We start from the raw sequence: 13,685 nt of genomic DNA, 5'->3' as shown, positions 1-13,685 counted from the left end.
TCCAATTATTTTCAGTATTATTAGTTTTCTCACTCTTTTATTAGTAAGGACTCTTTTTTTTTTTTTTTGGACTCTTAAGCTCCTTCAGTTTTATTCTACTCTGTTTTTAACTACTTCATATCTTTTTTTTTTTAGATTTTTTTTTTTATTTATTTGACACAGAGAGAGATCACAAGTAAGCAGAGCAGCAGGCAGAGAGAGAGGGGGAAGCAGGCTCCCCACTGAGCAGAGAGCCCCATGCGGGGTTCGATCCCAGGAGATCATGACCTGAGCCAAAGGCAGAAGCTTAACCCACTGAGCCACCTAAGCGTCCGTTTATACCTTATTTTTAATTTTTAGTTTCTGGTTTATCTTCAGTTATTTCTATTCATTTTCATCTTTTAGATTCTCCTAACCAGGGGACTGTCTTTACAGAAACTTGCATCCAGCAACGGTTTCTCTCCCTCCTGGGCAGTCGTACCCATATCCCCCTGGTATGTGGCTTAGCAAAGGGCCAAGAAGAAAAGGACTGAGCGGGAGATAAAGAAGAATTTAGTACAAGTGGAGTGAAAAGGATCTGGGGTAGGAACTGGCTGCAGGGGAGACGGGGAAGAAGGTGGGAGGCAGGTCATCCATGCCCTGGCCCTTCCAAAGCATGCCTTGGAGTTAACAACTCTTTCTGTTCTGGAAACACTTTATTCACAGCTGGAGCCCAGATCTCATGCATCATACTGTTTGGTAGGGTTTGTTCATAAAGCTACCCACCCACTGGATGAGAGCTCCATGAGGACCGAGGACTGCCACTCCGCCAAGGTTGCATAGCTCCAGAACACAGCACAGTGAAGGGATTCAATCAATACTGTCCAATAAAACAATGAATGAATGGTGCTCCAAGCCAGGAACAAGAGGCATGAATAAAGAAAATGAAAGCAGCATGGGGCATGTATATATTCGAGGACAATGAGAGCCTACATCCTACGTATTCCACTGAGAAACCAATAAGGAACAAACATCTCACAGGACTTCTGTTTGCTCAGGAAAATCCCTAAGGCTGTCTGCTCTGCTGCTATCAATCAGTTGTTAACATCAACCAATAAGCCAATATCTTCCTAAGGTCTTATTTGATGATCGCTGTCTAGACTCTGCCGTTTCTGTTCTTTTAGTAACTACAGATTTCTTGGGTGCCTGGGTGGCTCAGTCAGTCAAACATCTGACTTCAGCTCAGTTCATGATCCCAGGGTCCTGGAATTGAATCCCACATCAGGCTCCCTGCTCGTGGAGAGTCTGCTTCTCCCTACCTCCCGCCCCTACTCCTGAGCTCAAGTGCTTGCTCTGTCCCCCTCTCAAATTAATAAAGAGAATCTTAAACAACCACAACAACAACGAAATTACAAATTTCTTATGAATCAGGACTTTAGGATTATATTTTAACTGAATTCAAAACACACTCCCCAATCTTCCTTCACTGAAACACAGCATTGGCCCTAACTAAGATCTTTGCTTCCCACGTTCTTGAAGCTTAATGTCACAGAACCCACCTATACCACCAAACGTAATGCTAAGTATCATTGAGGTAAGAGCAAGTAGACCATGAACATTTCAAGATTATGCGATGGGGAATATCCAGCTCTAGCGCAAATCTTCTTCTGAGCTCCCAACTGGCAAATCAAACTCCTAATTGTGTGTCTTAATGGAATAACCAGTTTCCATTCTGTCCCTTGATGCTTCTTCTTCACCTCTCCCTTCCATCCTGCCCTCATGTGCATCCATTTCGGAGACCGCTGCCTTCATTTGCCCTCACTCATGTAGACACTCCTCCCTCAACACCCCAGCCCTCATCTGTTGGTCCTACTTTTCAAGTTAGAATCAACTCGACCTACCTTGCTGTTTCCAACACCATTCCTAGCCTCGCCTCGATTCCTCCCCACTCCTATGGTCTCTTTATTAGCTTCCCGGTTTTCTCTCTTTACCCTTTCTAGGCTATTCTCCATTCTCCAGCGATGGTGATCTTTGTAAAATAAGAACTTTATCCCACTGGAACTGTGGTAAAAGAAATTTTAAACCTTCCTCTTACCTTCAGAATCACGTCCACAATCTTCATTCTGCCTCTAGGAGCACGACGTGATCAGCCCTGGCTCGTCAGAGAACTTCCTCTCAGGCCAGCCTCACCACTGGTCACTGTGCTCTGGTAATGAGCACCTCTTCGCATTTTACCAGGTGTATGCTTTTTGTTCTGCACTGTCCCCTCCCCTCCCCTACCTAACCTTCAGTTTTTTCATTCCTATCTACCCATCAGATGCCTGCAACTGCCCTCCCACAAGCAAGTAAGATGAAGAAGGCAACAGGAATAAAAGCAAAAATGGCAGCTTGTGTTTTCAATGGTGTCAACAACTGGAGCAAAAAGATTGTATCAGCTCTGTACACACACACACACACACACACACACACAATTCTGTCCTGCAAAAAAGTAAAACAAATATTTAATGAAACTTCAGGGAAGCAGGGTCTTTTACTTAGTTAAGAATAGGCCTCAGACGTAGCAAGAGAAATGGGAACTTAACAGTAACTCAAAGAAATAGTTTATTTTTCTCACACAGCAGTTAAGTTCCAAGGGATGGTGTAGTGGTTCAGTGATGTAATCGGGGACACAGCTCTTTCTGTCTTTCTGCTCCCCTCCAGTTAACATGCTGGGTTTCATCTCCATGCTCATCACTGCCTCATGAACCTAAAATGGCTGCTGCATATCCAGGTTAAAGTCTGTATTCCAGGCAAGAAGAATTGGAAGAGACAGCTTTATATCTCATTAGGAAAAACTGTGTCACCTGGCCACCCTTAAATGAAAGAAAACTGGGCAATTGAATATTAACTTTCACAGCTTCTCCAGCAAAGATAAGGAAAGGGCTTCAAAATAGAGATTGTGCCAGCCTGCGAGCATACTAGGGATAATCAATAGAAATTAATGGTGCTGTAATGGCAATATAATTAAATGGTGTTAGAAATAAACGTGTTCTTTATTCTCCTATACAAAATGTCGTGGACATTGTCTTTTATTTAGAGATCTGTCTTAAGTTTTTAAAAAAGATTTTATTTATTTGAGAGAGAGATAGCACAGAAGGAGAGTGAGAGGGAGAAGCCGACTCCCCACTGAGCAGAGAGGCCTGAGGTGGGACTCGATCCCGGGACCATGACCAGAGCTGAAGTCAGATGCCCAACCAACTAAGCCACCCAGGTACCCCTAGAGTTCTGTCTTTATTATATTTATCAGGATTTCTATAATTTGTTTCCCAGTATTTCCCCCAACTATATTTTCTTCATAGGATAAGGATCCTTCTCATTTATATTTATATTTAATATACAGTTTTATATTCATATATATAATTTTAACAATGAAACTATTCAAGAACCTATGCCCTGTGTTTGACAGTAGACTCCACCTGTACAGAAGTGTAGCAGCATTATCAGAGCGAGCATGGTATTCTCTGCAACCTGCCCGCTCTTTCGAATCCAAGAAGATTCAACATTCATGCCCCTAAAAACCATCCCCGTGAAATGATCTGGGAACTCAGCAAACAGCTCACGCCTCTAGAAGCCGCCAGGTGGCAGCACAGCATAAGAAGTGAGTGCGATCAGGTCCCTAACTCCAAGCCACAAAACTAAACCCCTAGGTTTTCTCAGAGTGAGCCTCACCCACAGTCTTGTGCCACCAGCTCATGGCGGCTTCAGCCCCATCAACAGAAATGGGCAAGGCAGCATGCCCTTTCAGTGACACGTTGCATTTGGCTTATTCACATTCCCTTCAGGTGGAAGACCATTGACTGAAAACACAACTGTGTTGTCCAATGCAACACAACCGCCCCAGGCATTTTTAACCTGTTTTAGGAAATGATGAGATCGCACTCTGATATTTGTTTCCAAAACTCTGGGTCTTGTGGGCCCCCCATAGGTCAGTGTTTGTGGGACAGAAGGGCCTACGTGAACGACCTACTTTTAAGCGTGAGACTACAGGGTCTAGAGCAGTATTCCATTCTACTCCAGGAATTTTGAGTCTGAAGAAACAGAGACACATAGGAGCAACAAAGTAGGTGGGGTTTTTTTTGTTTTGTTTTGTTTTTTGTTTGTTTGTTTGTTTGTTTTGTTTTTTAGAAAAGTATAATGATACTTCAATCTTTAAACGTATACTTCTTTTTCTGAATCAACTGAGATTTTGACACATAAAGTGATATTGAATCAGCAGAGAATTAGAGTAAAAGCGAAACGGGGTTATATCTTCATCAATGCATGATACATTGATTTTAACAGACTAGAAACTCCAGTACATTTGAACCAATTTCATGGAGCTCTGTGTTGGGAAACCTTTTCAGGCTATGTCTGGACTTGATGAGAAAAGGTACATTGATTGATTAGTAATGTGTGTCGTAAGTGACTAGAGGAGGTGTGGTAATGTGTTAGTCACATATTGACACATTTTCTAACTCTGGCTTACTCTGGTTTGGCCATCTTCAGCCATCACAATTTTGAGGACGTATTTTATATGAACCACTGTGTTTGTTGCAAACATAAATATGAGAAAGTGGCGTGGGGAGGATGGTCTCTGCTCTCCCGAAGATGATAATATAGTAAGAAAGAATGAAGATCTGTGTGCTTTGAGGCAGCATCCCTCAAGTGTCATTAAGAAGCGAAATAGAGCATTCTGAGGGATAACCGAGGTAAAAGACCAATTCTAGACAAAGGGATCAGAGCATGTGACCCAGAGAAGATGAAATTTTCTGTTGGGTCTTGAATAACTAAGATTTTCATAAGATGTGGAAGGAATTGCATAAAAAGAGTGATGTGAACATACATGAGAACAGGCCTAGTTCAGTCAGGAAATAGTTCCAAGTGAAAGTGAGTAGTATCAAATAGTGCTGCTGGTGATGGGTGTCATTTCATAAGGAACTTTGTCTTCTGGAAAAGGCCCAATTAATACCTTCTCCATATATTCATTCATTAAACAGAATCACCCAGTGATACCCGCATGCCTTTAGGTCCTAGAATCTTTGAATTCGAATGTTTTGGCATTCATCTGACCTCTGAGTGTGGCTGGGGAGGAAGAGGGCAAGGGAGATCTTGTACAGGATACTGGGCAGAGCTCTCTGCAAACTTGCCAGCCCTCATGGACAGGTGCTGAACCTCAGTCTGTGAAGAGCCCCATGGATGAGACAGCAGTGGGTACACTTCTCCCACTGGGGAAGACGCACACTGGCAGAGACTTGTTCTTCATGTGTTTCTTGATAGAGCCTCTACCATTGGTCATCAGAAGTTGGTTTTTCTGGAACTTGGAGGTGTCTGACGTGAGAGGGAGTATCATTTCTCGCTATGAAAAGCCATAATTCCTAACGAAGAGATCTGGAGCTGGTAGCAGAATTCCAGAGAAGTATCAGTGACAAAATGTGAAAACTGATTTGGAGAAATAAAGAAGATAGATGACTTTGAGAATGGGTGGCTAAAAAAATGGGAGGAGCAATAACAGAAATACAGACATCCGGAGGAGCACACTGTGGGAGCTGGAGAAGAGTTTGAAAGTGAGGCTACAGAACCTTAAGATATTCCGATGAAGAAGTCCAACAGGAAGTTGGGAATGCTTGTGCAGGCTTGAGAAGCAATAGCGACCGATCTGTAGAGTTGGAAGTCATGCAGAAGGAGTTGGTCCTTAAAATCCTGAGAAAAGATACAATTATGGGAAGAAAGCTGAGAAGTGTGATGGCATGATCTTGGGAAAAGTCCTCTGAGAAGGAGAAGTGGTTAGCCGCTAGTCCAGCCATGAAGTAAAGAGACGAAGACAAAGCAGGAGAGTGCAGTGCTCACAGGTGAACGGAGGAGAGCTTCTAGATGAAGTGGTGCGGGCAGCAATGTGAAAAGCTTCCAAAATTCAAAGGGAACAAGCCTGTGGAAATGTCATTGTCCTTCGGCCGTTTGGATACCTGTTCACTTGATTGTTGAATTTCATTGCTGGTTTTCTGCACGAGAATCAAATGTAAGCCTATTTGGCCAGTAGAAGAGGGATACGGTTCAGTAGTGGGAGCTGGTTTTAAAGAGGAAAAGAAATATGTCTTTCTCTAAGACATCAGGGACAAATAAAAGGTTGGTATAGAGTCAGATACCCACAGGGGATGGAAGCCAAATAACTAAGGAATGCGTTTTCCCCATGGACTGTGTTTTCTCAATGCTCTAGTTGAGAGGACGGGGAAAAGGAAGCAGGAAGTGGAGGAAAGGGCCATCCACTTGGGTTAATTGATGGGAGGTGAGGAAGATGCATTCAGTGAGTGCTGGTCCATGAAAGACTGAGCTACACGTGTGTGAGTGGTCAAGTTAGCGCAGTTGTGGGGCTTCTTCTGGCAAAGCTTCATGACAAAGTTTCAACAAAGGGCACAATACTGGTCCGAGTTGGAAAGAGATACCACCAATCTGGTTTGGGAATGATTGTGCTATGTTTGCTGGTGCTGGCTTCTGTGTTGGAGCCATATGAGAGCATGCCAAGTGACAGAAGATGCATAAGGACAGTTAGCAGGTTCAGCAAAGAGGTACATCAAGTGTGCAGGCAACACAGCAGGTGGAAACAATATATACTCCCACACAAGTTTGTCGAGAATTAACTATATTATGGGGCACCTAGGTGGCTCAGCCAGTTGAGCTTGAACATCCGACTCTTGATTTCGGCTCAGGTCTTGATCTCAGAGTTAGGAGATCGAGCCCTGCATCATCAACCTCTGAGCTCAGCATGGAATCTGCTTGGGATTCTCTCTCTCCCTCTCCCTCTGTTCTCCCCACCCCCACCCCTGGCTTTTGTGCAAATGCATGTATGCTCTCATTCTCTCTCTCTCTCTCTCTCTCTCTCTCTCTCTCTTTCAAATAAATAAATAAATAAAATCATTTAAAAAATTTAAATATATTAGTACATATTAAAGTGGTTGGGTCTTAGTGGGTTCTCAAAAAATATTAACTAAATTTTAATCTATTGGGCTAGAGCAGTGTTATATAATTTTAGTTTTTAGCAGCTGTAATTGGATATTTGTCTCTGTGTTACCTTTACTTAATATCCTTTTACCATTGTGCCTTAAAGTGTGGAATCTTTTTTACCCAGTAAGTCATAAGAGATGCTAAAAGGGCAATAATCATAAATGAATTGTTTCCATAATGGCTGGTTTCTAGGCAGGGTGCCTCTATAAGCACGGGTCAGCTGGAGCTCTTCCTCAAGTGTACAAAACAAAGCATGCCACAGAACATGCACAGAGAATCCAAGCTGAGCATTAAAATACACAATTGAATACAGTATTCTGTAGTTACTATCACTTGCTAGTCCCCAAAAGCAGTTTTCATGTTCTTTAAATATAAAAAAAGCATAATGAATGCTCATAAATCTCCTAAATTAGTCTTTAAACCGTACCACCAGGAAAGGCTACCACCTACATCTACCATACTGCAGAAACTTCTCTGGCTCTCCTGGCCTTTCCCTGGGCACCTGGAGCCAAATCATTAATCCTTCACCCACATGAAACTCCCAGTCCTAACAAATCCTCACATCTAACTTGACAGACTCCCAATAAATCAAGATGTCAGCCCAATAGTTTTGGGGGTTTTTTGGATTGGAAATGGATCAAAGAGAGTGTAATTGATCAAGTGAAGTTGGCAGTCAATGAGGAAATAAATTCAAACTTCGCAGGTAAATAAGTGGCCTTCCATCTGTCTTAGGAACATGGAATTTTTTTTAAAGATTTTATTTTTTTATTTGTCAGAGACAGAAAGAGAGCACAAGCAGGGGGAGCAGCAGGCAGAGGCAGAGGGAGAAGCAGGCTCCCCACTGAGGAAGGAACCTGATGTGGGACTCGATCCCAGGACCCTGGGATCGTGACCTGAGCCAAAGGTAGATGCTTAACTGACTGAGCCCCCTGAGTGTCCCAAGAACATGGATCTTTATGGAAATCCTATACTTAAAATAGTGGTTATCAACTATCTCCACTTTTCCCCTCTACCTCACAGGAATTATAAATCATAACAATAAGAGCGCTGGAGGACCCTCCCTATTTCAAAATCTCAGTGGATGAGTTCCTGGGAAGGTTTAACTGGCTTGGGGTAGAAAGAGGTAGGAAGAGAAAGAAATCAGCGTTCTCTGAGCACCTATGAGTGACAGTCACTGCCCTACCCATGTGAAATTAGTATTACTACCAGATGGAAACACAAAAAACAAACAAACAAAAAAAACCCCAACACCCCCCCCCTGCCCCCGGCCAAAGCCTCCAGAACACTTGTAGACTTTTTCTTGGCAGAGGTGTGGTAGGAAGATGGAGAGAATAATTTATACTGCCCTTTTCTTACAGGGACTGGGCCTGCCTAAGAATTGGATTATATTACAAGGTAGCTGTGCTTGGATTATATTACAAAGAAAAACAAAATACCATTTGAAGCTTCTGTCAGTTTTCTGTGCTTATAGGAGCAGGACCCAGAGTAAATGCCCTTTGTGCAGCAGAGTGAGTTCATAAGCTTTAAAAATGCCTTGAGCTTGTGTGGTGTCAGGAGTAAGAGATGCACTGCTCTGCACATTCACAGGAATTTAAAGTTCAAGAGGGGAGAAAGGTCTTCGTAGAAGGAGAGATCCAAGAAGACACAGGGAAATCGGTGTCTAAGGAAGACACGACCATGAGAAATCCGAGACTAGCTGATATTTTTGTTGGATTTTTAATTTATGTAGTTGTCCTGTTGTGCCATCATCTGGGCAACGTCCCTTGTATGCCATAGGCTAGTGTTGGTGGAAATTTGGAAAAATTAAGGGATTCGGTGTGGCAGATGAGATGGGATGACCGGGAACAGATGAGGGACAGAACTGTATGAGTAAGGTGCCAGGGGTGGTCAAGGGTGCAAAGATGCGGAACACGAGAGTGAGAAGGAGCCGTAACAGATAAAAGATGGAAGCCCGTGAACGCCAAGGGTGAGGGGAAACACAGGCGAAGGCAGAGCTGAGGGCCGGGATGTCAGATTTCCAACCGAATGCTGAAATGCACATTAAAGACTGAAGTGCAGTGTGAGGCAGAAATCGGTACCTGGGAGAACAGCCAGGTGGCTAGCTATTATTAATCAAATTATTAGTTAAATTATTAACTTCTTTTTACTGAAGATACAGAATCTGACCAACGTCCCTGAGGCCACAGAACTAGTAAGGGACATGGCTCTCTAACTCAAAAGCCTGACTTTTTACTACACTCTACTCTTTCTCCAAGAGATAGTAGCGCCTATTTAGTGATGCCCTCACCGTATTCTCAGCCCTGCGCTGTGCCGAGCCAGGGGCTATTACTACTAGCAGTTTACGGCCGAGGAAACTGAGGTTCAGAGGAATTCCAAAACTTGCTGGAGCTCCCAGAGCAAACAAAAGGGAGCCAAGATTTAATGGTAGGTTTTTCTAGCCTCAGAATGTCAGTTCTTTCCAACTACATAGCTTCGCCTGGAATGACAGAAACTGAGTTAATCACACAGGTGTTTACCTACAGACTAGCTGGTATTATGCGTAACTCGTACTAACAAAGTAATCGATTGGGTTTGCGGTATAGGGACAAGGTGGTTTTAAAAACACCTACCACCTATACAATCAGGAACCCGACTGAGAAGCTTGTTGTGTCATTCATCTTAACGAGATATTCAGGACTGAATCGTGCCAGGCATAGGGAAAATCTAACTCTTTCCAAATGAATCCCAGAATCCTGGAGAAGAAAAAGGCGAATCATACAAGAAAGTCCTTTAAAAGCATCTTTTTATTTGCTATAAGAATATAATCTGGCATTTCTATACAATCCATCATGCAAAAAACATGGTAGGCATTTTACAAGCAAAGCAGAATCCCAATAGCTGTACATTTGTTCCATCCACATATTAGCCAAAGCTGAAAAACAGCATCTGGGAATAAACACATACAGAATGAGCCAAACTTCGTCCCTAGGATCATGGCTTCTAAAGTCAAGAAGCACAGTGGAGAAAGCACAGTCACCTTTATGTCTCAATGTCTAAGACTGGAAGAAATGGGGGAGATTTGAGGAACATCACTGATGATGCACTGGGTCGCCAGGAGGCCGCTACCCGTGGGCAGTTTCCCTGTGTGCCTACATGGCTCTGTGAAGCAAGCATGGAGGCATCTGGAGACAAACAGGGAGGAATTACCTGCAGAGCTAACCTACTTCAGGCGGAAGAGCCCACAGAAGGATCCTTTTGCTCCAGCACCAAGCTGGGAGTTAAGAATTGCAATTGCTTTCCTAACCAAAAGTCACAGTGATTTTTCTTTTGGTAGAGTAATTAAATTTCCCTGAAATACCATCGTCAAGCATGTTGTAAGTAAATTGCTCAGTAGCATGGTGGGCCCTAAACTCTGGAGCTGGCTCAGCTTGCATAACTGTGGTTTGGGGAAGGGAGCTGGGGCGAGAGGGGGAAGGAGAGCACATGAAACCCTTTAGAATCAGACCGCAGATGCTGGGACCGTCCGTGCACAGCTCTTTCTTTGCAGGGGTGCCCGAGAGTCCTTTCCAGACGTGCTCTGGTCACTCACTGAGTTCAGCGATAACAATCCAAACCTATGTTACCCTCAGTCTTCACCACAAAAGGTCGTGCGTTTATGCCCACTTTCTAGTTAAGCAAACTTAGGCTTTTAAAGATTATGCCATTAGACCGAGGAAATGCAACTAGTTATAGACGGGACAGGACTGGCGATCAGGCCCGCTGGATAGCAAACCTAAAGTTTTCCACTGCACCAGAGCATTTCTGAAGAGATCAAAAGCTATTTCTGGCCTTGGACGTTTCCTTACCATTTTGTGTGATTTTAGTCCCAAAGTCAAAAGTCCAGGAGAGATTCAGAAGAGCTAAAAATGCCACAGTGAAGAGAGGTGAGTTATCGACTTCCGTTCCAGCAAGACCTGTGAGAGCAACTGGGGATCCTTGGGGATCCAAGGGCCACAGCTATAGGGTCTGCTGGGAAACTGATCTGGAATTTAACTTAGAGGTATCTCCAACTTGTCCAATTAATGGACAAAAATCTGCAAGGAAGGGATTCAAATTAGGTTCAGGAATTTACACCCTCCTGCCCCAGGCCCACAAGACCAAAGGGACATCTCCTGGGGCAGATCTCAAACCTGGAGTCTCTGAGGCATGGGCATCCCATTGATTTCTAGCATCATCAACTGTAAGTGAAAGTAACAAATTAGAAGAAGTAGAGCCAAAATGTGTCTCCTGAAAACTCTCATGTCTCTAAAGGTACAAAATGAGGCCATCGGGCATGAAGCATCCAATGACAACCAAAGCAAGGGTCTTTATTTTTGACTTGTATCTGCTTTGTGGAGCCTCAGTTCAGAATTCTCCATGAACTCAACTGTTCATCAGTCTTCTTATCCCTCTGATTGTTACATTCAGAAACAGAGCTTTTAATTTTAATGGCTTTACTTTGAAAGTTACATATTTGCCTGAATTTTAAATATTGTCATAGTCACCGTATTTAAGAAATGTACATCTAAAAACATCTTTTCCTATTGTGTTTAAAATTGGAAAAGCTGTTTTTAAAAGTGCATTTTTTTAAAGATTTTATTTATTTATTTGACAGAGAGAGCTCACAAGTAGACAGAGAGGCAGGCAGAGGGTGTGGTGGGGGGAAGCAGTTTCCCTGCTGAGCAGAGAGCCCCACGTGGGGCTCGATCCCAGGACCCTGGGATCATGACCTGAGCCGAAGGCGGAGGCTTTAACCGACTGAGCCACCCAGGCACCCCAAAAGTGCATTTCTTAAATACGATGATTATTATAACAATATTCTTACCGGGGCAAGTCAACTTCTAGGGATAAAAGAAGTGTCAGTGGGAGGAATTTTCTAAAGAGGATACATCATTTTAACTGGGGTCTGATTTAGACTTTGAATATAAATATATTTATATTTATATATAAATATAGTTTATTTGTATATATATACAAATAAAAGCCATATGAGACTACCTACCCTCTTACTGCTGGAGTCTGTGTTGACTCCCAGATCCACTGATGGATGGGTCCATAACAAAATGACAAAGGGGAGAGTCACACATGGCCTTCACTTTGCCTTGCTGGAGTTGACTATAAAAGCACCAGCCCCCAAAGCCTCCAAGGGTCTTAGAAGCGTATCCCACTCTGGCTGGTGAGAGCCGACAGGCAGAGGTGTGGGCCTCTCCTTCACTCCCTCTCTTCCCCGTGACCTACTTTCTGTTCCAGTTATGGGAGATATTCTGAATCTTTTTCATTTTGATCCTCTGATCCAGCATCTTGTACCTCGCAGGATGGTCATCGGTTTTCTTTGGGACTGAAGGTGCGTAGGAGCTAGATGCGTAAGCAGGGCGTTTAAAATGGCGCAGAGGAGCCTTGATGACTGGCGGCCATGCAAAGGAAGACAGACAACCATTAGCCTCACTAATGACGTGGCACCACCTAAACACCATGGGCCATTGGCTCTCCCCAGACCTGTTTCCTTTCAAAGCAGGAAACAGACAAGTGGGACCCTCTCTGGGGCTCTCACTACAGAAAGATGAATAAACACATTCTCACCTCGGTCATTTACTTAAAATAAAGAAAGACAAGTTCCTAGAGAGAGACAACGAGGATGCTGGAAGATGAATGTTTTCTGACAATGAGTGGATCGAGTGAAGGAAGTGAAAGGGAACAGTGGGATCACTTTTGGGAATAGCAAAGCAAACAGGTGAGCAGAGCCGTAGGACCGACCAGCATTTAGCACCAGATGTGAGCTTTTAGGGCTGCAAAGTGGCACATGATCCAGAAGTGATTAAAAAAAAAAAAAAAAAGACAGCACTGAGAAGTATTTGCCAAACACATATATAAAAGTCTTGTCTCCAAAATATTTTTTAAAACTCTTAAAATTCAGTAAAGAGAAATCAACAACCCAGTTTACAAAGGAGCAAACGATCTGAACCGACTCCTCACTGAGGAAGAGATGCACACGGCCAGAAAGCCACAGCTGCAGATTAAAACAGCAATGATACACACGACACACCTATCGGGACAGATAAAATCCAAACCAGAGTGGGTGACACCCGTCACTGGGAACGACAAGGAGCGACATGACTCCCTTCCTCGCTGGAGGGGATGTAAAGTATTACAGTCACTTTGGAAGACACTTTGACAGTCTCTTAGGAAGCCGGTCATGGTTTTACCACACGATCCAACAGTTATGCTGCTAGGTATTTACCCAGCTGATTTGAAAACTGATGTCCACATAAAAATCTGTACATGAGTTTTATAGAAGTTAATTCCTAATTGCCCAAAACCGTAAGCCAGGAATTCCTTCAATAGTTAATTGCATAAACACATTGTAGAACATCTATACAATGGGATATTATTCAGTGATAAAAAGAAACGAGCAGTCAAGCCACATAAAGACATAAAGTGTTAACTGATCCCTCTTCCCTGTGCCCCTTGTGCTCTGCCCCCCACCACTGGCACCATCTCTTCTCCTTGGTCCTCCTGGAGAGCATTGTCAGTGAGACAGTGTAAGAATGAATAAAGGGAAAACCAGGTTAAATGATCATCGCAAACTGATGAGGTAGAGTAATTAGGTAAAAGGTATGAAGGACAGGGCTGGTGCTGAGTCATTTCCTCAAACACTTGTTTGAGGTGAAGTGATTCTAACAACACAGGGTGGGCAAAGAAAGGTAATACACAGG

The 13,685-nt window shown here is 43.3% G+C and overlaps 1 protein-coding gene across 5 annotated transcripts in view; it reads right to left on the bottom strand.

Annotated features, from left to right (window-relative positions):
• Positions 1-11,976: 11,976 nt before the first annotated feature.
• PDE1C (phosphodiesterase 1C) overlaps positions 11,977-13,685 on the bottom strand; it is a 495,776-nt gene continuing 494,067 nt past the window's right edge. For all 5 annotated transcript variants that reach the window (XM_032872082.1, XM_032872093.1, XM_032872111.1 and 2 more), the window contains exon 19: positions 11,977-12,376. In XM_032872082.1, the coding sequence (XP_032727973.1) occupies positions 12,207-12,376 (170 nt within the window). In that variant the 3' untranslated portion in view covers positions 11,977-12,206. The remainder of the gene's footprint in view (positions 12,377-13,685) is intronic.

The sequence above is a fragment of the Lontra canadensis genome, unplaced genomic scaffold, assembly GCF_010015895.1.
Source record: "Lontra canadensis isolate GAN:19392208 unplaced genomic scaffold, GSC_riverotter_1.0 scaffold2, whole genome shotgun sequence".
Classification (NCBI taxonomy): Eukaryota; Metazoa; Chordata; class Mammalia; order Carnivora; family Mustelidae; genus Lontra; species Lontra canadensis.
The sequence above is the reverse complement of the archived record's forward strand: the minus strand, read 5'-3'. Positions and strand labels throughout refer to the sequence as shown.